Raw genomic sequence first — 23,831 nt, 5'->3', positions numbered from 1 at the left:
AAATCTGAGTGGCAGTCAGTTTCTCCATTCACCAAGGAACATCCACAGTCTGAGTAACCCAGTCCGCCCATTACCAAACAAGACAATCTCTGGTACAATCCTCACAGTCTGGATTCCTAAAGGACACCTTTTCCTGGGGAAGTGAGTCTGCAACCTTCTTCTCTTATGCAAAACCAAAGATTCAAATTTCCCACTGAGCCTGAACTAACCACAGTTTCTTCCCCTCACCTTTCAGTCCCTGTTGAGCAGTGCTCAGAGCAGCACTGGATTCATCACATTATAAACCTGTTTAGACTTTTCCCTGGTCTCTCTGTTTGGTCTTCTGCATCTTGGGGTCAGACCTTTAATATAATCATGACAGACACTATGAGTTGTTTTTGTTGGAAAACATGAATCGCATTAATCTCTTGGCTTAATCTTTCTGAAATTTAAATCCGGCTCTTAAAATTCTATAACAGTTGCATGAAATCCGGATTCTCACTCTTCTGCAATAGATGGGTTTCTGAAATTACCTGTTGTGTCTACATATTATGCATTTGATATCTATTTAAAAATGTGGCAATGCTACTTTGAATACAGATCAGGCGTTACCATAGAGCAGGAGTCACCAACTTTTTTAAGGCTGAGGGCTACTTTATGGGTACTGAGTCATAGGACGGGCTACCAATACTGACCTATGAACTAGAGGAGTCGGTGTTCACCTGAACTTCATAGATAATAAACATATTTCTATTGTTTCTTTTCATTTTTTATTTGCTTTTAGATATTCTCATTATGAATCCATATAAATCCTCAAATGTTGTAAGTTATTGATATGATAAAATGCTTCAAAATAAGAGCTTCAGTAAAAAATAACATTTTAGATTTAGTCCACTGGTGAATTGTTCTGTTTTCAAAAGATGCTGAGGGCACCCCATGGTGTCCTTGAGGGCCCCTTGGTGCCTACGGGCACCACGTTGGTGACCCCTGCCATAGAGTAAAGATTATTTAAAAATGACAAATTAAGTATTACACTTTAATATTAACTCAATAGAATAAAATGATTAAAATTCAATGGCATGCATTTTTTAAATCTTAGTTTTTAATTAATCAATTATATCAATGCTGGATGAAAGCTGACTTTTTATATCCCATCATTCAGGCTAAGGAATTAAAACTTACATTACTTGTGGACGTGATTCCTGGATGGTAGGGGAAGGGGGTTATTTTTCTGATTTTATTTACTTTATTTCCACCCCCTTTTTTTTTTTTTTTTTTTTTTTTTTTTTCTTTTTTTCCCCCCCCTTTTTTTTTTTTTTTTTTCTTATTTTCATTTCTTACTATCAATTTTTTATTATTATTGTTGCTATTTCTTTAATGCCTTGACATCAATGGGTGGGGAGTAGGGGTGTGCAAAATAATCGTGATGATGATGCATCGTGATTCTAATTTTCGTGATCTACTGCATCGATTCTTGACGCCAAGTATCGATTATTAATTTTAAAAAATGAATAATAAAATTGCATGAATGGCTGGCGAACATCAGCCAAAAACAAGTGTAATACAACTTCCAGTCCAGTAGATGTCGCTGCGGATGTGTTGACGCACGCTGCCTTGTGTCACAAGCATTTCCGGCTGCGGGATACTGCGCCGAGTCATTCAAAAACAAAACATGGAGGAGAAAATATTGCAATGCATCGCAATAATTCAAGTATCGTGATGCATCGTGATAGAATCGCATCGTGGCCTATGAATCGTGATTCGAATCGAATCGTGACTTCTTTGGCAATACCCACCCCTAGTGGGGAGGGAGGAAATAAGGGCAAGGGCTGGGGAGTGTTAACATGGGCGGGGAGGAAAGGTGTTCTACTTCTGATGACACAAATATGTATACACTGTACAAAATTTTGACTACCTGTGGTTGGTGCAAATGTTCCTCCTCTAATGTACAAAATGTGAAAAACAATTTAAAAAAATTGATCACAAAAAAAAAAAAACTTACATTATCTACGTAAAAATAAAAGGTTGATTTATGGTTAAATTTGAATATATTTATTATGCATAAACAGATAACATCTAGATTACTTTAGATTGCATAAAAAACCTCAGTGATTGTGTATCATATCTAGTTTTACTTTTGTTGAGACACAAGCAAATAACTGTATAAATAGACATTTGCTATCTCAAGATTTATTAAGTTATTTTGTGGAAAATAAGTGATTCTCTCTGGGGACCAAAAGTAAAACAGCTGAGAGAAAAAACTAAAAATCTGTCATAGTTTAGATTTAACTCCCAATAGAGTCAGGAAGGTGATCAGCTGTGGCTCAGAGGTGCAATCATTGATGAAAGAGGTGTTTCTGAGGCATTGATGGCAGGGCTGATCTTTGCCTTCATAGGTCATTCACACCACATGCACCACTTGTTGCCAAATGCACCCCAGGTCTCCAGCATTCAGCGCTCAGCTTTGCTCAATCAAATATCTGCAGGTTGGATTCTTGGACTGAAAAACTGAACAACTGGGAAAAGGATGGCAAACAATCCCCCTTTGGTAAGTGTCTCTATTTTAACTCTCTGCTGCTGCACAATCATTCACTTTAAAAGGAAGTTAGAACCTGGACTGACTTTAACTTGTCTTTTTGGAAACAACATATTTTGAATTCATTTTAGACACTTTTCAGGTTTTTAGTGAGTCGAAAAATATTCTAGATTTCCTTTAAAAGGTTAAACCAGGACAAGTTGACTCTGTGGTTTCTCCACAGTCGTACTCGTCCGCCCACAGTCTCCCCAATCAGCAGGCATCTGAGTCCTGCCACAGCGGCTCGCATCATGCCCCCGCCGGGGGCGGCGGGACCAGGCTGGAGGCGGTGATGGAGACCCTGCAGCGCCAGCAGGCTGCCCGCCTCGCCCTGGAGGAGAAGCTCCGGCAGGCGGAGAAAAGCCGGCATTTCCACAGCCTGGTGCAGTCCCGGATCCAGCAACAAGCTCTGGCTTTCAGCCGCTACCACACCGCGATGGGGGGGCCACTGGCCCCTGGATCCAGCTCCTCCATCGGAGGGGCGCGTCTTCGCGCAGAGGATGAGGACGGAGATGCCAAAGCACGCGCTGATGGAGAGGAGGGAAAGGAGGAAGATGCGGATGAACAGGAGATGATTGATGAAGAGGAGGAAGATGAAGACATGTCGGACGGCTCCCAGCTCAGAGAGTCCGATCCCAGATCAGCCTGTCTGTCTCCGAAGGGATTCCTCCCCACAGACCGGCACCAGCGCGCAGAGTCCCCGTCCACGCACTCCCACTCCCACCAAGAGTGGACCTACGAGGAGCAGTTTAAGCAGGTAAGGCGCGGTGTTTATAAATCTTTTATAAAGTCCTAATTCTTGGTAAATTCCAGTTTGTTTTTTAATCCTCTCTGTCTGTGAGTGAATGAAGTAAAAATCCTCTCTGCTGATATGTTTTATAAAGCAGGAACAATCTGACCCTTTAAAAAGGACTAAGATTGATTTTTTTAAACATTTTTCAGTATAATGACAATGAAAATTCTTCTTATCACGCATAAAGAACAAGAGATTAAAAATTAAATGTGAGTTTGCTGATATAAACATGTTTAAATGTCCTCATATAATGTTAAAACAGATTTTTTTTTTACAGTTTTAGTTATATATGTTCTGCCTTTACAAAACAACTGCTCAATTTAATCGAATGATTATTATCTAAAAGTCAATGTGAGAGTTAACACAGAGAAATGCGTAACAATTTGATTTTATTTAAATTAAATATTGATTAATGCATAAGATGGAATGCCTCATAACTTCATCTTTTCAGTTTCCATACAGTAGCTTTCTGCTTTTGCACACTGTGAATATTCTTTTTTAACATTCATTGTCAATTTTCTGTATAATTTCCATAAAATGCAGCAACTATTAGGTATGTGCTCCAGGAAAAGAAGGACTTATTACCATAAAAGTCTATAAAGAAACACCTGCACATCTGAAAACTTAAACATGTGCAAACAAGAAGCAGATTAAAGCACATCTCCACACCAAATAATCACAAAAAAGGACAAATTAGTGGCAAAATCAAGTTTTAATTTGGTAGCTCCATTTGATTCGTTAATTTGCTTAATATTGTCATGACTAAAGCCCGTGTGCTTCTTGATGCTTAATGTGAGGGAATCCCTTAGCCTGAAGCTGTGGTTATCAGTTTAATTTAGATACTTGCGAAGGTTCTCTCCAAGTTCCAGTTCTTGCAAAGATTGCAGGTTGGGGAAGATGACCACTTTATGTTGACCTTAGGTCACTGGATGGAATTAACAAGTGAGATTAATGTGTGCGTGATTAATGAGTGTAATAGAGTACTCAAGAGCTGGACTAGAGTAACACATCTTACTTTTTGTTAAATAAAAGTAAAACGTTGGGATCAAATGCATTATCCCAGTTAGATTTAAGTTTTCATCAAGTACTGACTAACTGATTAAAAGTCTAATTCAACATTTAAAATCATAAAAGTAAGACAAAAACGTAATTTAAAAGTTGTAATATTTAGAGAGCGTGAGAGCTTTGACTTTTAGAAGTGGTCATAGAGGAAAAATTGAAATGGAAGTCCTGCATAGCAAATGTTACAACATTTGAAAAATAAAAAGGTGTTTTGAGCAAAGTTAGTTATATGACAGTAGTAACTAAAATCCCTTTTTGTCAAAGTGAAGGACAGGTGTCAGAATAGTTTACAGATTTGATTGATGTAGAGTATATTTGCATTCTCCAGGGGTAGAAGACATATTTTTGGGTTTGTCGCACAGATGACCTGAATGAATGTAGATGGAGATTGGGGTTTCATTTAGAAATGATGTCTCACTACCGGGTGTGATGCACTTTCGTTCAGAGCATCATTTGGGCTGGGATGAGCCGTCATAGGGAACCCGTCTGCTTCTGGTTTAGTGGGATTTTTTCTTTCTAATCCAACGTGGTTGAAGTAGGCTTGTCTGACATCACCGCATTCTGCTGCACTGGAAACAGAGTTTTCCTCCACTGGTACACAAAAAAACCAACCCCTTTTTATTGTTGACATTCTCACAACCCTTTCTATAGAGGATTCCAGCAAAGTTGGACATTAAATATCAACTAATTGCTATCATGTCACAGATCAATCAAATTTGGAGCTTTTCCTGACATGGTCCATTTTTGACAGGTGTCCGTCATTTGGATCAAAGAGGCCTGCATTGCATCTCTAAATATACTAAATTATAAAGTGATTAGAAGACTTTATAATTTAGTATTTAGTATGATTAATATGTTGGCTCCAATGGGACTTTTTTTGAAGTCAGGACTATTAAAATTGAAAGATCTGGTTGCTTAACAAACGTTATGAGTTCTGCACAGAGCAAAACGTTGCCTGTTACCTGGTCTGCAAAACGTAAATTTTACCGTAAATACTGAAAAAGACAGAAGGAGAAGCACCTTTAAACTACAAATAGAAGGTTACAATAGCCAGCCAATATTTGAGTATGCATTTTCTTTTTGTACCTGCATCAGCAATATGTTCTTTTGTCCAGCTTGGGATCACAAACTTCGCTACTTAGTCCATTTGCTATCCGCTATTAATGCTTTGTTTGATTTTAAAAAAATGTCTGTTTTATTTTAATCGAGCTTGGTTAAATTGTTATCATTGACATTTTTATCATGTGTAAATGGTCGAAGAAAATGCAATAATATCTTCATAAGTTGGCCCTTAAATATCGGCAGCAGATATTGGGGATCTGCCTTAAAAAAAACCTTTAGTGGTTGATTTCTATTTTAAACAAATGTGTTTTTCTGAAGACCTCGCCTATTAAGCCAGACCAACAATTCCCTTTAATGACCCGCTTTTAGACACTTAGATGGGTATTGGGCATTGCCGGCTAACAAAGACGCTAAACGACCCCCATTCCAAAGGGAATGAGGACCGTTTCAATTTGCATGTTTTCTAAACAAAAACAAGGCTTTTTTGGGCTACTGTATAAAACCTGGAACTCAACGCTATTTCAGACATTTTGAATTGAAAAAGCTTCCTGGATGGTAAACGAAATGTCTTCCAACTTGGAAATAAAGTCCAATTGATTGTTTTTAACTTTCTTTTTTTGGAACTATTTAGATTTTACTTATATTGATACTCAAGTAATCGACAACAGCTAGCTAAGTTAAGTATGGTGCTGCCAGATGATTTCTTTCCTGATGTGAATACAGCACTAATTAGGATCCCTACTGAGATCATCACAGAAAATAATGAGCAGATATAAAGTACAGCATTAGCAATATTTGCATTACTTGGTTAAGGTAAAGTCCAATATCCACCATGGAATGCTGCAGAAATACAAACAGAAAAACAAACCCTGACCCAGTCGCAGGGTAACAACATCCAAGTCTATAACGAGTATGTTCTAAGAAGTCAGCTCAATGGTAAGAGCAAGGTCAAGGCAATGGACATCTATACGTTACCAGAAATCAGATATTCTGTTGGGATAATAAGTTGGCCAAAGGTGAAAATCAAGGTCACTGATATTAAAAAAAAACGGCGGCTACTCACCATGCATGGTGGATTCCGGCCCAAATCCAGAACCCACTGACTACACACTAAGTGCAAAGAAGGCAGAGGCCTAGTGAGCATCAGAGCTCACTACTAATTAATTAATTAATTAACCTATCTATTGTTCTGATGATTAATTTAATAATTAGACAAAACAAATAACATTCTGAATGGATCCAGCTCTGGAAGGCCACAGCAGCCCCAAGCAGAAGGACTCAAGGCATCTTCCAATCCTCTAATAGCTTAGTACCTCATCTCATCCTAATTTATAGCCAAAAACTCAAAATCTCATGGCCTTTGGTCATGACTATTGTCTGTTCCTGTTTGGCTGTGGGCTTGGCCTGTTTTTCAAAGTAGTCCTGATTCTCTGACTGTGACTAACTGGATGTGCTCTCTTCATCCTCTGACATGGGAGCTGGCTCGGAACCCATCTGCCTGGCTGTGTGTTTCCTCGACTGGCCTTTTTCTGCTGGAGGTTTCTTCCTGTTAAAAGGCTGTTTTTCCTCTCCACTGTCGCTACAAGCATGCTTAGTGTGAGGGATTGCCTTAGAGTCAATGAGTCGATGCAATCAGCTGGTTTTCCTTAGATTGAAAACTTTAAATCAATCTGACTGGATGATCTTGTGAACTGGAAAGTTCCTTGAGATGACATGATGTGAATTGGTGCTATAGAAATAAACTGAATTGAATTGAAGCCAATTGGACTGATAAGTTCCAACAGATCTTACAGGAATTTTTTGACAGGACAGACTGGAGTGTCTTTGGTGCTTCATCCACTGATTTAACCCCTAGAACCCTACGGACCCACCGTTGGGTCCAGCTGCTACGTGACCTCGTAATTTTAACAAACCCCCAGTATTGATGTAAAAAACACATTTGGCACAGTTTGGTGATATTTTTGGATAAATGTGACAAAATGGCCTCTCCGCCTAAGAAATTTCTCACTAATATCATTCTAAAATAGATATGATTCATCTGATTGAGTCCAAATTTGGTATATTTTTACACAACATTTAGATTTAAAAGTCTGTACTACATTTCTGTGCTATAAATAATATTTTGGTAGTGTTTTGCAATGTTTATTTCAAAGAAAATTTTGGCAAGGTTCAAAAAATGCAAAATATTTTGAATTTTGTCCCTAATATTTCAGGCAGGGTCAAAGCTACAATGGTGCTGACACCAGAAAACCATTCTATGACATCTTATCTTTACAGAGGTACCAAAAGTCTCTCCTTAAATCTAATAGCTGTGAGGCTATAAGTGATTTACTTTTGTGTGTTTTTGTCAGGCAGAAATTTATTTATACTCCCTGAGGCTGTAAGAGGTTAAACCAGTTCCTGGTTTTGTTGTATTATAGATCTCTTTCTGTGAGAAAAATGAGTGTGCAGACCAAAACCTCATCCATCCATCCATCCATCCATCCATCCATCCATCCATCCATCCATCCATCCATCCATCCATCAATCCATTTTCTTACACGCTTAATCCCAAGCGGGGTCGAGAAGGGTGCTGGTGCCCATCTCCAGCTGTCTATGGGCGAGAGGCGGGGTACACCCTGGACAGGTCGCCAGTCCATCGCCTTCTTGTTATGTTTTGTCATACTTATAGCTAAAACTGATAGACAGATGTAAGTACCAGAGAGCGTGTATTCAGTCATTAGGTAAATCTCCCGTGCAGTTTGGGCAAGTGTTGGTCAGCGAGAAACCCATTTGAGAAATCCTTTTTCATGTGTAACGCATTCTATGAGGATTTTGTATGATTTTAACTGAATGTTGTCATTTTGTATTGATCTGATTCCATATTTTACTCATAAGGTTTAAATGGTACCAGTAAAGAAAAAGAAATTAAAGTCCTATTTTCTAATTGGAAGCAACATTGCTGGATGTGCCTCTGTTTTATTTTAAGGGTTAGATGGTTAAATAAGGGTTAAAAGTTGAAAGAAATGTAAATAGTTTATATTTATAAATTTTGATAAAGTAGAAATACTGCCAGAACTTTAAAATTTAGAGCTAGAAACCTTTTCAAATAAATATGTCCTCTAGAGTATGTATTGTTTTATTACTCTGTGTTAAAAGGTTTGATTTTTTTCAGGATGTTCAGTTTTAGACAAACGTGCAGATGCATGAAAACAATGAGACGTATGGAAGTAAATCTGTGTCGCTGGGATTTGAATTAAAAATGCCACTGAAATTTAAATGTTGTATGTTTGTACTTACTGTTTCAGTGTTAAAATATATTCAGAACACATTTTTGACCTAAAAAAAATTAATTGTCATTAAAAATGAAAAAAAAAATGTAATTTTTTTTATATGCAGATTTTTTTTAACACTGAAAAATTTAACTAAAAAATAAGTATTGAAAATGTAATCACTTTGAAATAGTAATGTGAATTTTTATCTTGAAGAGAAAATAACATAAAATTTCAACTGTGTAGAAATAATGACAATAAATTTTTTTTAGGTCAAAAATGTGTTCTGAGTATATTTTAACACTGAAACAGTACAACATTAAGATTTCAGTGGCATTTTTAATTCAAATCCCAGCGACACAAATTTACTTCCATAGAGACGCAGGTTTCCATTATTAGGGTTTGCTCAGCTTCCTTCCACCATCCATCTCTGATAGAAAATATATTATAAATCTATCATTTATAAGTTATATTGTAAGCTAAACACTTGATATTATTTATAAAGGCTTAAAGGTTTTAATCCTCCTGAATTTTGTAAAGAATTTAACTTATATGTGGAGGTTTGGATTGCCTTAAAAACCTTATATGACAGAAGGTAATCCTTTAAACCAAACCCTGCCTGGTTTAACTGTGATCAAAGTGCCAATATAGTTGTCAAAAGAGACCATCTCTTTAATTCCAGAAACTCAAAAGCGATCCTCTATTAATTTGAGAAATGGGGTATTAATTAATCCTGTCAGCTCATTCAGTCTGTTAGAAATATTGATGCCTGCCTGCCTGATGTTTCCAAACTGTAGAGAAATGGTTGAAGAGAGAATATGATTTGTTTTTTTAAACGATAGACGAGTCTGAGATAATCAGGAACTGAGTTATCAGGTTTATTTTTTCTGTAAGAGAGGAGCTTGCCTTTTCCAGAAGGTGCAACACATCATCAGAGTTTACACTGGAAAAAAGATCTAGAAATAAGGAAACATTTCTTAAATCAAGTGTATTTACCCTTGATTTCAATAGGTAAATTAGTGGTAAATTAATAATTTGCCAATGGAATGAGAAATTTTACTCTTAAAATAAGATAATTAGATAATATGCACTTGAAATAAGACAATGCAATTTGTGTTTTCTTATTTTAAATCTGATGGTCTTGTTCCATTGGTAAAATGTCACTTTTATCTCCTCAATTCTAGAACAAATGCACTCATTTTAAGAATTAATGACTTATCTAGTTTGTATTGTTTCCAGTGTACAGCTAATAGTTTCTAGTAATTTAGTGGATACTATTAGCTCTTTGTGTACATTAATATTTTTGCTGCAACTAATGGAAGATCCCATTTATTTCGATGACTTTACACTGAACAGTGAAGGAGAGTGGAAGATTATATATGTTGCCTTTTTTTTTATAATTCAGTCCAAGCTGTGTTATATCCAGGCAATGTTTGGTTTTTAACTCACCTATGATTAAAAAACACGTTCCTAAGCATCAGAACAGTATAAATATAACAAAAAAGGAATCTCATGTTTTACAATATACTGTCCAATTTTCCCAAATATAAAATAGGCTACACAACCACCACCCTAACATGGTTTCAGTACCAGGATAATCCTACAGGCTAGTTGGGAAGGACCTTTGCTTCCTCTATAAGCTTCTTACATCCTGGAAATAGTGTCAGACCTATTTCTTTTCAAACCTACAATCATTTTCTTTATTTTAGCCACATTAGAGATGAGATGGGGCGACAGTGGCGTTGGATGTAGGAGTTTGCCCTGAAATCGAAGGATAGACGGTTCAAGCCCCGGCTCCGACTTTCAGTGTCGTTGTGTCCTTGGGCAAGACTTCACCTGCATTGTCTACTGATGGTGGTCAGAGGGCCTGGAGGCGCCAGTGTAAAGCGCTTTGGTCAAGTCTCCTGACTTAAATAAAGGCGCTATATAAGTACAGGCTATTTACCATGAGATAATTGTTTCTATATTATATCACAAATCGGTTCACCAGCTCCCAGTACTTAGCTTCTTCTCCATCTCTGATGCACCCAATGACTGTATAGTCATCCTAGTAATCCTGCAGATGACAGATGTACGCAGCAAAAAGGAATGGTGAGAGGAGAAAATCTCTATAGTTTGTGAATTTGTATTTATTTGAAGATCTAGATCACAGGTGTCAAACTGGTTCTAGAAAGGGCCAATAGCACACCAGACTCCAGTCATCTCATCATGTTAAGACTGGACTCTGGTGTGCAATTGCTTGGTTAAAAAGAAAACCTTCAGCCTCACAACCCTTTCTGGAACCAGTTTGACATCCCTGATCTAGATCCTCCGGGCCTTTGATCACTAAATAGAAAAGTCTTTGTGCTTAAGTAGATTTTTTCTAACATTGACATCTGTTTTGAACACATTCTTCGTCCAGCAAATTAAACCAATTCACTGGGATTGGTGTATCATAGATCTGTTTCACAGACCCATGGGGCCCTGACGCTACTGATTAAATACATTTTTGGTCTCTCTGTTTTTCAGTTGTATGACCTGGACGATGATGAAAAGCGCAAAGAATTTCTTGATGATCTTTTCAGTTTCATGCAAAAACGAGGTAAGTTTTATCCCCCTAAGAGCAGAGATATGTTTTTATCTAAGGATAGAAATAGACAGAGACTAGCAAATGCCAAGGATTAGAGACCATTAACACATTAACTCAGCAATTAGCTTTGACAGAAAACAGAAACAATCAAGAGAAAAGAGGCAAACACAGGAACCACCTTTTCTTTTGATCTAAATCATAAATTTGATTTTGTAAAAATATTGAGCAAAATTTAGTCTATTTGGTAGATATGGTTGTTTTGAGATCTGTCACAGTTTACGGCAAATGCAACAATATATCCCTCTGTTACACACAACAGAGAGAGAAAACAGGGGTCAGATCAGGAGCATGGCAGTATCATCAGCATAGAATTAATAAGACATGTAAAAAAACATCCTAAATATTTAACCAACGCTGAATATATAGACAGAAGAAAGAGAATAGTGCCCATGACTGATCCTTGTGGTACCACACATGGCAGGTTCTTAAGATCTGACAGATCTAGTTTAGCACAACAGGAGCAGAGGTTGAGTCAAGACTTGTCCTTCCAATATCAAGACCGGAACTGCCTAGACCGAGGCCAACAAGGATCTTCCAAGAAAAAGAGCTGACCCTCTGAGGCCTAGACCGGACCTTCCAAGACCAAGAGTAGCTCCTCAGAGTCCAAGACTAATCTTCCAAGAGCAAGACCAGACATTCTGAGGCCAAGAGGAAGCCTTCAAAGTCCAAGACTAAACACTTTGAGTCCAAGACCAAAACCAAGCCTTCAAAGACCAAGACCAAGAGGCAGGGGCCAAATCTTTAGAAATAGAACAATATTTTCTAGCAGTTTTTTTTGTTTTTTTTCCTATTAGTAGGGAAGGATTTGAGAATAGAAAAGTGGAGGACATTACACAGAACATTTGAAACATGATAAAAAAAAAGACATGCTAGCAATTAGCATGGTAGATGAGGAAGGTTTTTGTTAGTTAACGTACTTCATGGAGCTAACATTTTACTTTCTTCAGGGAGAAACTAGAACTACCCATTTAAAAACACTGCTAACAGCACAAATTCTCTCCCAGTGTTGGATTACACAAAAAACAGAGAGCTTTATCACAGTTAGCATCCACTTCATTGAAACAAAGTCGCATATATTCTGACAGTATGTAAACGTGACATACCGTGTCTTTAATTTATAGTTTTACATCTCTGTTATTTGGTAATTATAAGCGTTTGCCAAACTCAGAACTGAAGGATCTAGTATTCAAGGCGGACAAACAGAACAACAGAACCAGAGTAAGCGGCGTCTGTGTCTGAGGCAGGAACCTCTGCGGGTGGAGACAGCAGGTTTTTGATCATTTCTTTCTGGAAGTGAACGATCACATATGTGCAAGTCACTAACCTGGTCTTCCTGCCTCCTAAATTTGTTTTTCTAAATGTCTTTTTATTTTATCGACTCTTGAAAATAAAGAAATTATGTAAATCTACATTATGAAAAAATCTATGTGACATGATGATGACATAAAATAAACCCACCATGATGGCATTGTTTAAAAATAGAAAAATCAGCGAAGCCAAAGAAACGCTGGAGGCAATAAGCAATAACCAGGCAGCCTTCGCTCGACCATTTGGTTCTTTTCACTTTTTGCAAAAGTTGACTCCTTCAATGGAAAAAACTGCTGATGGTACTTAAAGAGATAGTAATCAATTAATGACCCCATCCTTGGGTGCAAAGGTAAATCATTAGAGGATTTATCAAAACACAAAGGAGGCCATCATGGCCATTGTCTGCTCTGCTTCTTCTAGAATCTTTAAAAGAGAAATGTCTGTCTTTGTTTTCAAGTCAGAACCCCTTTCTGCTATCACTTTCACAAAGACATCATGTTTGAGCTGATGCAGAGCAAAGGAAAACCAGCTATGGTCAGAAGTCAGAGCAAATGCTACCAATCTTCCCTCTTCTCTTTGAAATGGTGACAGCAGAGCAGTTTTTTTTTTACTACCAACACAGCAGGACCTCATTAAAAACCAACAAATCCCTGAGTTCTGCATGTTGGGGGGGTCAATAACCATGTGTACCGCAAGGTCCAATGATGTCACTAAAAAATAATTTATTTTTGGTGAAGAATGCTTCAGTTTATTGATAAAAAAAAGTTTATATGTTACTACATGTGTTTGAGGAAATGAAGCTCCCTCGGGAATGAATCTGACTCTTTTTTTATTGCTACATTAATAAAATATAGCATTGTTATTGGAATGTTTATTGGATCGCACTGCAAAAAATGTGATTCTAAGTAACTCACTTTTTCTTAAAAGAAGCACACCTTTTTTTTATTAATCAGGTAAGTGAGACACTTTGCCAATGGAATAAGACAATTTACATTTAAATAGGAAAAAGAAATACTTTAGTCTCTTATTTCAAGTGCATAATATCTAATTGTCTTATTTTTTTAGGGTGTTAGGATAATTATCATTGATGATGTGTGAGTTTATTATAGCGTAATATTAACCTAATCTGATTTAGAATTAGCATTACAGAAGCTATATTTTTAATGATGGGGATGGGTAACCACACATTTTAGGCATGAAGCAACGAGAACACCTGAATTTACTTCACCTGCAGCTGTAATCAGTGAATTAGACAGAACCGCAGACTTAATACGATAGCTCATTAGATAAATCACATATGGGAAGAAATTTTCTTTCCTGGACATTTTTGGATCTGGTCAGGGGTCCAGATATTCTGACTATTCAACACAGACTATTGACTGCTTCTGGGGATATTAGAACAGTTTCTGGTTTTGTTTTGTTTTTCTTTTACTAGTCTATATCGGGGCACATTTTTATGGAGAATATTTTCAATGGACTTTAGTTAGACACTTTGCATAGAAGAGATTGAGTTGATTTCAACAGTTTCAAAAGGTGTAAACTGCTGAGATTTGGGAACACAGAAATAAGTCAGAGTGAAATCCTTTGCTCTGAACAGATGGACATTTAAATATGACGTTCCACTTGAAGAGAGGAGCACATTTTTCTGTAAAAGTGCTCATGCTATTGACAGATAATCTTATTTTCCTACTCAGGTTAAGGGTAAATACACTTATTTAAAGACATTTTTTACTCATTTTCAGAACATTTTTGCAGTGCAATTGCTACAGAATTATTTTAATTTATAAAAGCTGTGCCGGCTGTGTGAAGGATCTATGGCATCTCTAACTATCCACAGTGATTTCTGCTCTGACTTTAGCTCATCTGGAGATCATTTAATGTAAAATCTGTTATCAGCTGCATGGAGAGGAGGAACTTTGTTTTTTTACTGCCTTAGGTTCCTTTTGAGACCTTAGAGATAATTTTTTCCACCTTCCTTGATTATTTGTTTTTTTATTCATCCTGGCGGAAGCTTTTCTTTGAGGCATTTACATTTCTTCCCTGACCATGTGTTGATTCTCTTTAGGCACTCCAGTCATCCCAGAATCCAAAAATATGTTGATAAGTTACTTTAAATTCTCCGTAATTTTTGGGTTAAAAGAAAGGAGAGGATTTTCATGGTTATTCTGACGTTGAGGGAAAAGCCCTATAGCACAGACTTTTTTCCAAATTCTTGCTCCGTGTGTAAGGAAATTGGATTCATTAACACCACTTAGTAAGTTTGAACAAACTCTGCAGACTCGTTTAGCCGAGAAGTGTCAATCTTTAATTTAGTTCTGTAGTAAGGATTTTGTGTTGTGTTCATTGATGACTGTGTTTGTCTAGAATGATAACATATCTATGAACAGTCGCTTGCATAAGATTAATATAGATTGTAGGAACTAAAAGGGAAAAAAACCTGCAGTCTGGGTGTGATTGTGATCGTTTTTCTTCTGGTTCTACGCCCCCCCCCACCGCCTTCAGATCAGAAGTTGAATAGAGTTTGATAAACAGTCAGTTTTTCCTGGTTTCTTTGCATTAATTGTTCATCCCATGAGTTAAAAGAGTGAAGTCAATGAGGTGGAGAAATTCTCATCCCATTATCGGCTCGGAGGTGTAAAGTGAAAGACTCAGCGATGAAGCCAAGCATAAAGATGATTACTGCACTAACAGAGATCCTGATGCTCCACATTGTTCCAATTACGAAGCCCTCGCTCCTTAAATAATGAGAAATTAAGACAAGAGAAGTTTATTCTCAGTATTAATATGATGAAATGATTGATGCCAACAGAACGTCCATTCCCTCTGGAGGACTTTTTATGTCTCTGTTAGTGGATTGTAGTGACAGTGTCATGATTTATCTAAAGATCTGACCCACATGCAGAAAGCCAAACAGAGAGACCAGGGAAAGGTTTAACAGATTTATTGTGAGTTGGTAGAGAGATGTCCAGTGCTGCCCTAAACACTGGCGAACCTGGACTGAAAAGTGAAAGGGAAGATTCTGCGGTTAGTTCAGGCTCAGAGGGAAATTTGAGTCTTTGATTTGAAGAAGGTTATAAAGGCAACAGGACTCACGTTTCCAGAAAAAAGGTGCCTTTCTTTGAATCCAGTCGGTGTGGGTTGTTCCAGTAATAGACTTGTTCGTTGGAGGGCGGACAGGGTTTAACCAGGTTGAGGTGTTTCTATGAGGAACGGAGGAGCTGACTAACACTTAGATTTCCTGCGGTACTTGAACGGTTTCTTGTGGAGATGAATCCCCTGCTCAGTGTGAAGCTGAAACAATCCTTGGGGAAAAGTAGATCCAAACCACCAATTTGAATCCTCAGCTCAGTTAGATGCTCAGAGAATCCTTCCAGGGGGGAGAAGGTCCAATACATCCAGTTAGCAGGATGACTTCCTGCCAAGAGGCAAAGATAAAAAACAACAAGATTAAAACTCAGGTGACAAAAAACTCAGTTGACTCAGCAAAACTCAGCTTGGCTAGAGTACCAAAACTGGCAAACACTCTGGCGTCGAGGTAGTGGCAGTCAGCAGCTTAAGAGTCCTCCGGTAATGAGGCAACCATCCTCAGGTGTGTGAGGAGTCCAACGAAGAGGGGCCACCTGGTGGTGGAGGGAAATCAAACAAAAGCACAACCCACACAAACTGGATTCCTAACAGACAGATCCAATTTGAGCACTGAAAAGATGTCAGTCTTTTCAGTACTCAAAGTTCAGACCAAAGCTAAGGCCTAAGGCTGTTAAGGATTCTAAGATTTTTCCTTTTTTGCAGCTCATTTACTTGCCAGCAGTGGTTGCCATAGGAGCCAAAACAGGCCTGTTAAAAGGCCCCGGCATAGGACACAGCTGACACCTGGTCATTTTGAGTTATTTATAGAAATGGCCAAAACACAGTCACATGGTGTTTCATCCACATGCCTTTCAATTGGGGCTTAACATTTCTAAAATATTTTTTCTCCAGAAAAATGCAGCTGTCACAATAAATGCCTCTCTAGTCTAAAATAAATTAATTTGCTTAAAAAAAAATGTGGTTGCTTTGAATTCAATATACCAAATCATTCACCAAATCAAACATTTTGACGGAGAATTGCAGAAAAAAGTTGCACTGGCAACAGTTTGCCAGTGCCCATCTTTCTTTTTTAACATCATTAATGGCATCAACAAATCCCATATACATTCATCTGCAGCAGCTTAAATGCCAAAACTTTTTGTTTTACAGCTGTGTAAAAAAAATAAAATGAGATTTAAAATTCCACCTGACATGTGTAACTCTGCAGGACTAATGCATCAGCAGGGAATTCATTTTTAGCCCCGCCCCCTGGAAACTAGAGGCTCAGACTTTTCCAAGGAGGGGTCAGAGGTGATTGTGCGAACAATTCCGGTGACGTAACCGGCATGCGTCACATGAGCTTGCTCTGTTATTCTTATTTTCTATTCAGTTTGGTGATATATTATTGGTAAATTTTAATGAAACAACGACTAAATCTTAGGACCAAAGGATTTGTCTTATGCAGAAGGTCTACAATAATATAAATCAGCATATTTGTCTGACCAGATTCCCTTTGAGTGGAAAAAATGCATTTTTGCATGATATGGCCACTTTCTGCACTGTGCCAATATCCCATTTCCTCCTAGCACACTGCTCACTAAAACCTTTGTGGAACAAACATGCTTCAACTTATTCAGTCCAAATTTGCTTGACTTAGAGTCAAGATGTGCATCTATAAACTTTGAGGGTTCATTAGGAGTTTCAAATTGGGTTTCATGGTGTTTTGCAGTGTTTATTTTGTAAAAAAATTTGGCGAGGCTGAATATTTTTCATTTTTTAATCAACTATAAATGACGTTAAAATTTAAAATAGTGGCTCCAACTGAATAATATTCCTCAATGCCTTTCTGTCATACAAATACAAACAATTGTATTTCCAGTTTATAGATTCACATCTGTAATTTCGGGTGGAATTTTTTCCAAAGACTCTCTGGGCTTAAGGGGGTATTTTTTTTTTGTCCCATACAATTTAACCATTTCGCGGTAAAGTTACTGGATGTTTTGGTATTTTTTCCACTCTAAGAGATCCTACATTCTGCTTTTTAAAGCCTTTTATAGTCAGCTAAAGGCAGCAGGTAGAGCGGCAGCAGAAAGGTCCGTTTGGACAAGTCAGTCTCAGGACATTGTGACTCCTACAACTTTAACTCTGTGATCTATGTGACAAATTGTCTCTCCTGGAACCTAAAAGATTTCTTCTGCTGGTATTGTGCTGGTATTTTTTTTTTTTTTTTTGCTCCTCTCCAGTGAATAATGTTGACGTTTGCAGCCTCACAGTTTTGGTAGATTTGTATTGAAGGTACAGGAGGACATCAGTCTTGGTTAATAAAGTCTTATTCATTCACTTCCCATGAAGCCCTAATTACTGGCTTTAATTGATGTAATTTTACCACCATAGACAATTCCTCACTGCTTTCCTCCCTTACTGTAAGGGCCCCTCTGCTGTTGTTTGCACTATTTCCATGCCCCTATTGATTGCTATTATGGTAAATCCAATGGCCACAATGGAACCCTGTCAGCAAATGCAGGTTAATTATCTCAGGGTCGACTACTATAGAATTGTTACAAAAAACCTGGATTCCCTCTTTATGTGCGGCTCTAAATAGCCTATGTGATTTATTGGAACCTCTTTATTTAACAAAAATTAGACTTTTATATCCGTAAAAGTCTCAAACTGCTCTGAAGTAAATTCCAGACAAAGCTTTTACTTTTGTTTTCTGTTCTTCAATAACTAAATAAGTTATCTGATTTGATTCATATTTTTGGAGAATATAAGTACAGCATATCTATGTTTAATTTAGCAAAGGCAGAAGCAGTGGAAGGGTGTCAAAAACTTCAAAAAGTTATACTCTTTTCCTTTAACACAGCTGTCAGACATTTGACTGGCTTAAGATAAACTGGCCTTATAAGAAGATGCAGAAAGGTATTGATGGGAGGAACCAAGTTAATAGAATTGATCCTGGATATTGTGTTTGCGTTCTGCAGGGACTCCAGTGAATCGGATTCCTATCATGGCAAAGCAGGTGCTGGATCTCTACATGCTCTACAAGCTCGTCACAGAAAAAGGCGGCTTAGTGGAAGTCATCAATAAAAAGATATGGCGTGAGATTACCAAAGGCCTCCACCTCCCTACGTCTATTACCAGTGCAGCATTTACTCTGCGAACACAGTGAGTATGACCAACGGCTGCCCTTTAACCGCCGCTCTGACACAGGTCCTCATAAAGGATACTTCCTGTTAAATACTACAGTTGTACGACAATATGTCGGATTATAGTTTAACAGATGAAGGCATGTTGTGTTTTTAATGTGATGTTAGAATTTAAATCTGAATAAATGTAGAACCTGGACTGATTATTGATATGTTTGAGCAACTGTTCAGTGGTTTTCAAGGTGTCCTGAGAAAAATAAGGCGAAAAACCTCTGAAAAATTTATATTTTTAGTTTAAGTGCTGTTAATATTTTTCTTCCCTTCCTTCTCTGTTAATAATGGGGTCATGATACTGTCAGGGTAAATCTAGGTTGCAGAACCTTCCATAGACATATATAAGAGTAAACCCTACATTGACTGTCACGGCACAGAAATTACGGGCGCCATCTTGGGTAGGTCGACCTGCTACCCTAACCCACTGCTTTAAGTAGAACAGAAAAAGGATGCTTCAGCACTGCAGCGTATATATTTTCGTTTAAATTAACAGAATGTTGACATCATGGCTCGAGTGATAATTTCGTAAAGGCATCAAAGCTTTGTAAGACATTACTAAATAAATATAAACAATCCCACAGTCCAACAATGGATACATTGTGCTGTTACAGCAGCAAAAGATTACAGCAAAAGTGGTCACACAAATGTGGACGTTAAGAAGTTCATAAAAATAATAGAATAAGTGAAAGAGATAAAAAAATATCCAATTCAATTTTATTTGTTAAGCACTTAAAAACAAACACAGCCGAATAAAGTGCTGTAAAGAAAAATAAATAAAACATAAACAGTAAAAATAAAAAACAAAACGGCTAAAATATGGGTAAAAATAGTATTCACATAAAAAAATAACAAATAAATATAAGAAAATAAAACCCTCTACTTTACAGTGTTTTTACAAATATGAGTACTGTGCATCTAAAGAATAGATAATCAATATGTGAACATGTTTACAGTATTTTAAATTACTTTTAGAGTATAGTTATAAAAACAAAAACAAAAAAACCACCCATCGCGGACGGTTTTCCCCCTTTTTTATCCTTCAAGCCAGGGTCCTGGGAGCTTGGGGGTTCTGCCAGTATCTCTGCTGTTCCTAGAACTGCACTCTTCTGGATCGAGATGTCTATTTTCAGGGACCTGCTGTAACCACTTCTCCAGTTTGGGGGTCACTGCCCCGAGAGCCCCAATGACCACGGGTACCACTGATGCGTTGACCTTCCAGGTTTTCTCCAGGTCTTCTCTGAGCCGCTGGTATTTCTCTAGTTTCTCATGTTCTTTTTTCCTGATGTTGCAGTCTCTTGGTATTGTTAAGTCAACCACAACAGCTTTCCTCTGCTTTTTGTCCACCATCCCAATGGCCGGTTGGTTTGCCGTTACCATTCGGTCCGTCTGTATCTGGAAGTCCCACAGGATCTTGGCTTGATCATTCTCTACCACCTTTGGAGGTGTTTCCCACTTTGACCTTGGGGTTTCCAGCCGTTACTCCTCACAGGTGTTCCTGTATTCTATTCCAGCCGCTTGGTTATGGTGCTCCATGTAAGCTTTCCCTGCCAGCATCTTATCACCTGCTCAACACATTACACTGAGCGGAGTTGTTGACTGCCCCAAGATGGCGCCACCAAATCACGTTGGCGCCCAGAGGCAAAAGCGATTGATGCAGGGTTTACTCTTATATTATGTCTATGGTACCTTCTAACCGAGGCTAACCGATTAAAATAAGTTTAGAGTTGATTCAGCTTATCACCAAGCTCAGTCTTAGCTTTTTTAAGGCCTCTGTCTATAGAGCTGTTATAAAGTTATTGAAGCGATACCCAAAGATTTACTCACGGTTAGTTACTTCTTTTCCAGTCTGACCTTTGTTCACTTACTGTAGAAATTTGTCCACAACTGGATCACTTTCCTGTTCATTACTCTGTAGAAGGTTTTCAGGAGACTTACCAACAGCAAATTGAATTGGTAACCTAGCGGGATGTGAAGTAGGGCAGCTATTCCCTCTAGTACCTCTAGGGGAGTGGTGGCCCTGTGGTTAGAGCAGTGCGCTTGTGCTCTGAGAAGGTTGCAAGTACCCAGTTCAATCCTCCACACAGCCTGCACCCCTAGCAAGACCCTTAGCAAGACAACATAAGACCAAAGCAGCTGAATTTCTCAAACTCCATTGAAGAGCTATCCATTAGTTGTGTCCTAAATATAAAATATCTTGATTGTTTGATGTGTTTTAAAATCAGTGAAGTAATCAGTAGAGAATATAACTGGAACCATTGGAACCATTATGCCTAAAAAGTGTTTGGAAATGACTTAATTACATTTAAAAACAGAAAGGTGGACTGTAATCGTTCATTGTGTGGAAAATAGGTTTTGTGGCTTTACAATATCATGAAATATGCTTCGGAACCATAAAGCAGAAACTGGAAGGCAATTTGAAAGACCAATACTGCTAATCATGGTACAAATAAAGTATCTAAATATTTTATTACTCAGTGAAAAAGGTTTTATTTTTGCTGCAGGTATATGAAGTACCTTTATCCATATGAATGTGAAAAGCGCGCACTGAGCTCCCCGGTGGAACTTCAAGCAGCAATTGATAGCAACCGTCGAGAGAGCCGAAGACAGAACTACACGTCTGCCATCTTCAGCTACTCAACCACTGGCTCACAAAGTCTCCTTCCAACACCAAAAATACTACCACATGTGCCGACGCTATCCCATCAAAGCAGCTGTATTTCTCATTCACCTATGGTCAAAAAAGGTAAGATAATGATGTTTGGACCATCCTGAGGCTGGCTTGAGATAGAAAATATCACTTATATACTTTAACAGTTCAGATGCAAACCCTACAGCTGGATAGATGCATTTAAAAACTAATATTTAACCGTAGTGTTTGGCTCTGAGTGGAAGATGGTGCGGGAGATCTACGGTGTCTGCTGTGAAGCGTGCACTGTACCGGTCTGTTTTGGTAAAGAGAGAGCTGAGCCATAAGGCAAAGCTCTCCATTTACCGGTCAACCTACATTCCTATTCTCATTTGTGGTCATGAGCTTTGAGTCATGACCGAAAGAACGAGATATCGGATATAAGCGGCCAAAATTAGCCTGGGTTCTCCCTTAGAGATAGGGTCAGCAGCTCAGTCATCCTAGGAGGACTCAGAGTAGAGCTGCTGCTCCTCCATGTTGAGAGGAGCCAGTTGAGGTAGCTCGGGTATCTGGGTAGGATGCTTCCAGGACGTCTCCCTTGTGAGATATTCCAGGCATGTCCCACCAGGTGGAGGCTCATGGGGAGACCCAGGATACACTGGAGGGACTATGTTTCTCAGTTTGCCTGGGAGCGCCTTGAGATTCCCCCGGAGGAGCTGGCCCAAGTGGCTGGGGAGAGGGACGTCTGGGCCTCCCTACTGAAGCTGCTACCCCCACGACCCGACCCCTGATAAGTGAAAGAAGATAGATGGATGGATGGTTTAGTTCTGAAATCAAGCCTAAATCTGCCATAAAGGAACTACTTATATGGGACTTTTACTCACAGGGTTGTCTTGATTTAGAATAACAATGTTGGCTTCAAGTTACAGTTTTTGCAATCAATCAAGCATGCTAACCTATCCAAAATGGATCGGCACAATGAGCGTTAAAACATTTTTCACTAATTCAGTTTCAGATTCGTTCTATCTAAGAATCTATACTATTAATACCAAATATGATCAACAACTATGGACCAAAAAAGCATAACTTCTGTTAGGCATTTGGAGGAGAGTTCCTGCTTTAACTGGAGAAGTCCAGGTATCCTGGGGCCTTGCTGACAAGAGAAGGGAGAATGAGACAGATACAGTAGGTCAGTATGGCTGCTATAGAAACACCACTGCCATTTACAGGCATCATCATTGTTAGGTTAAATCAGGTAAATTGTTTTACCAAAGGAGGCTTTGGATTACCTTCAGCTTCTGAGTGGAGCTAGAGGTGAGGTCTGGGTAGAGGGAAGTCTGGGTCTCTGCTATCCCAGCCATCCGGTTACAGTCACAGATATTGGGTGAGATATTGTAATGTTTTTAAAGAAGTCTGTCCGTTCCATTCCTTAATATTTAATTTGCATTGTAGCGTAGAATAGTTAATTTGTAGAAACATATTTCTGAAAAGCAAAGCAGCCTAGATTCATCAGACGTTTCTTCTAGCTTTGGCATTGAGTACTTTCCTGGTTACTGCAAACCAGTGCAGTGTTGAGAGGGTAAATGGGTCAGTTCAGTCCTACTGGCGAGTTTTCTGAGGGCCCAGGACATCGTAGACATTTGTTACTCTGACTGAGCAGAGTTTTAACAGGGATGGGGCTGGTTGGGCCACAGCTACGTTCACCTGTAAGGCTGAGAGCGTTCATTTGCTCTGCTTTGGGCTTTTTGACTCTGAATCTGACTCTTCTTTTCAATGGTAATCTTTACAGAGGAGCTTGGGATAGTCAACGGCCTGCCAAGTAGGATGGGCCTCCCCATCTCACCCAGTGAGCACCATATGGCAGCCTTGGGAGCCCAGGCAACAGGGGCTCAGTCAGTGGCTCTGGAGCATCTTTCAAAGTTTGAAAGCTGTGAACCAACACAAAACAAAATGATTAAGGTTACTGAAGAGGAGCAGAGGATAATGGAGCAGGCACTTCAGCAGAACCTGATCGCACTGGCAACCCAGACTCCTCTAAGCATCAAACTCAATGACAGAGGTGAGAACTTTTTAATCTACTTTGGCTAGAAAGTGATTTTAATTTCTTGTGTTGATTGTTTTTTTTTTTGGGCTGCTCAGTGATGCAGTGGGTAGCACTGCTGCCTTGCAGCAAGAAGTTTCCAGGTTGGATTTCCGGCCTGGGGTCTTTCTGCATAAAGTCTGCATGTTCTCCCTGAGCATGCGTGGGTTCTCTCCGGGTATTCCAGCTTCCTCCCACAG

The 23,831-nt window shown here is 38.6% G+C and overlaps 1 protein-coding gene across 1 annotated transcript in view; it reads left to right on the top strand.

The window, feature by feature from the left end:
• The first annotated feature begins 2,506 nt into the window (after nucleotides 1–2,506).
• The window catches only part of LOC107093678 (AT-rich interactive domain-containing protein 3A-like), a 33,991-nt gene continuing 12,666 nt past the window's right edge, over nucleotides 2,507–23,831 (top strand). Inside the window, exons 1-6 of the mRNA XM_015388880.1 lie at nucleotides 2,507–2,527; nucleotides 2,739–3,311; nucleotides 11,231–11,303; nucleotides 18,707–18,890; nucleotides 21,427–21,668; nucleotides 23,341–23,610. Of these exons, the coding sequence (XP_015244366.1) occupies nucleotides 2,507–2,527; nucleotides 2,739–3,311; nucleotides 11,231–11,303; nucleotides 18,707–18,890; nucleotides 21,427–21,668; nucleotides 23,341–23,610 (1,363 nt within the window). The remainder of the gene's footprint in view (nucleotides 2,528–2,738; nucleotides 3,312–11,230; nucleotides 11,304–18,706; nucleotides 18,891–21,426; nucleotides 21,669–23,340; nucleotides 23,611–23,831) is intronic.

Source organism: Cyprinodon variegatus, unplaced genomic scaffold, assembly GCF_000732505.1.
Source record: "Cyprinodon variegatus isolate N-32 unplaced genomic scaffold, C_variegatus-1.0 Scaffold440, whole genome shotgun sequence".
Lineage (NCBI taxonomy): Eukaryota > Metazoa > Chordata > Actinopteri > Cyprinodontiformes > Cyprinodontidae > Cyprinodon > Cyprinodon variegatus.
This window is presented reverse-complemented; position numbering and strand designations above follow the sequence as displayed.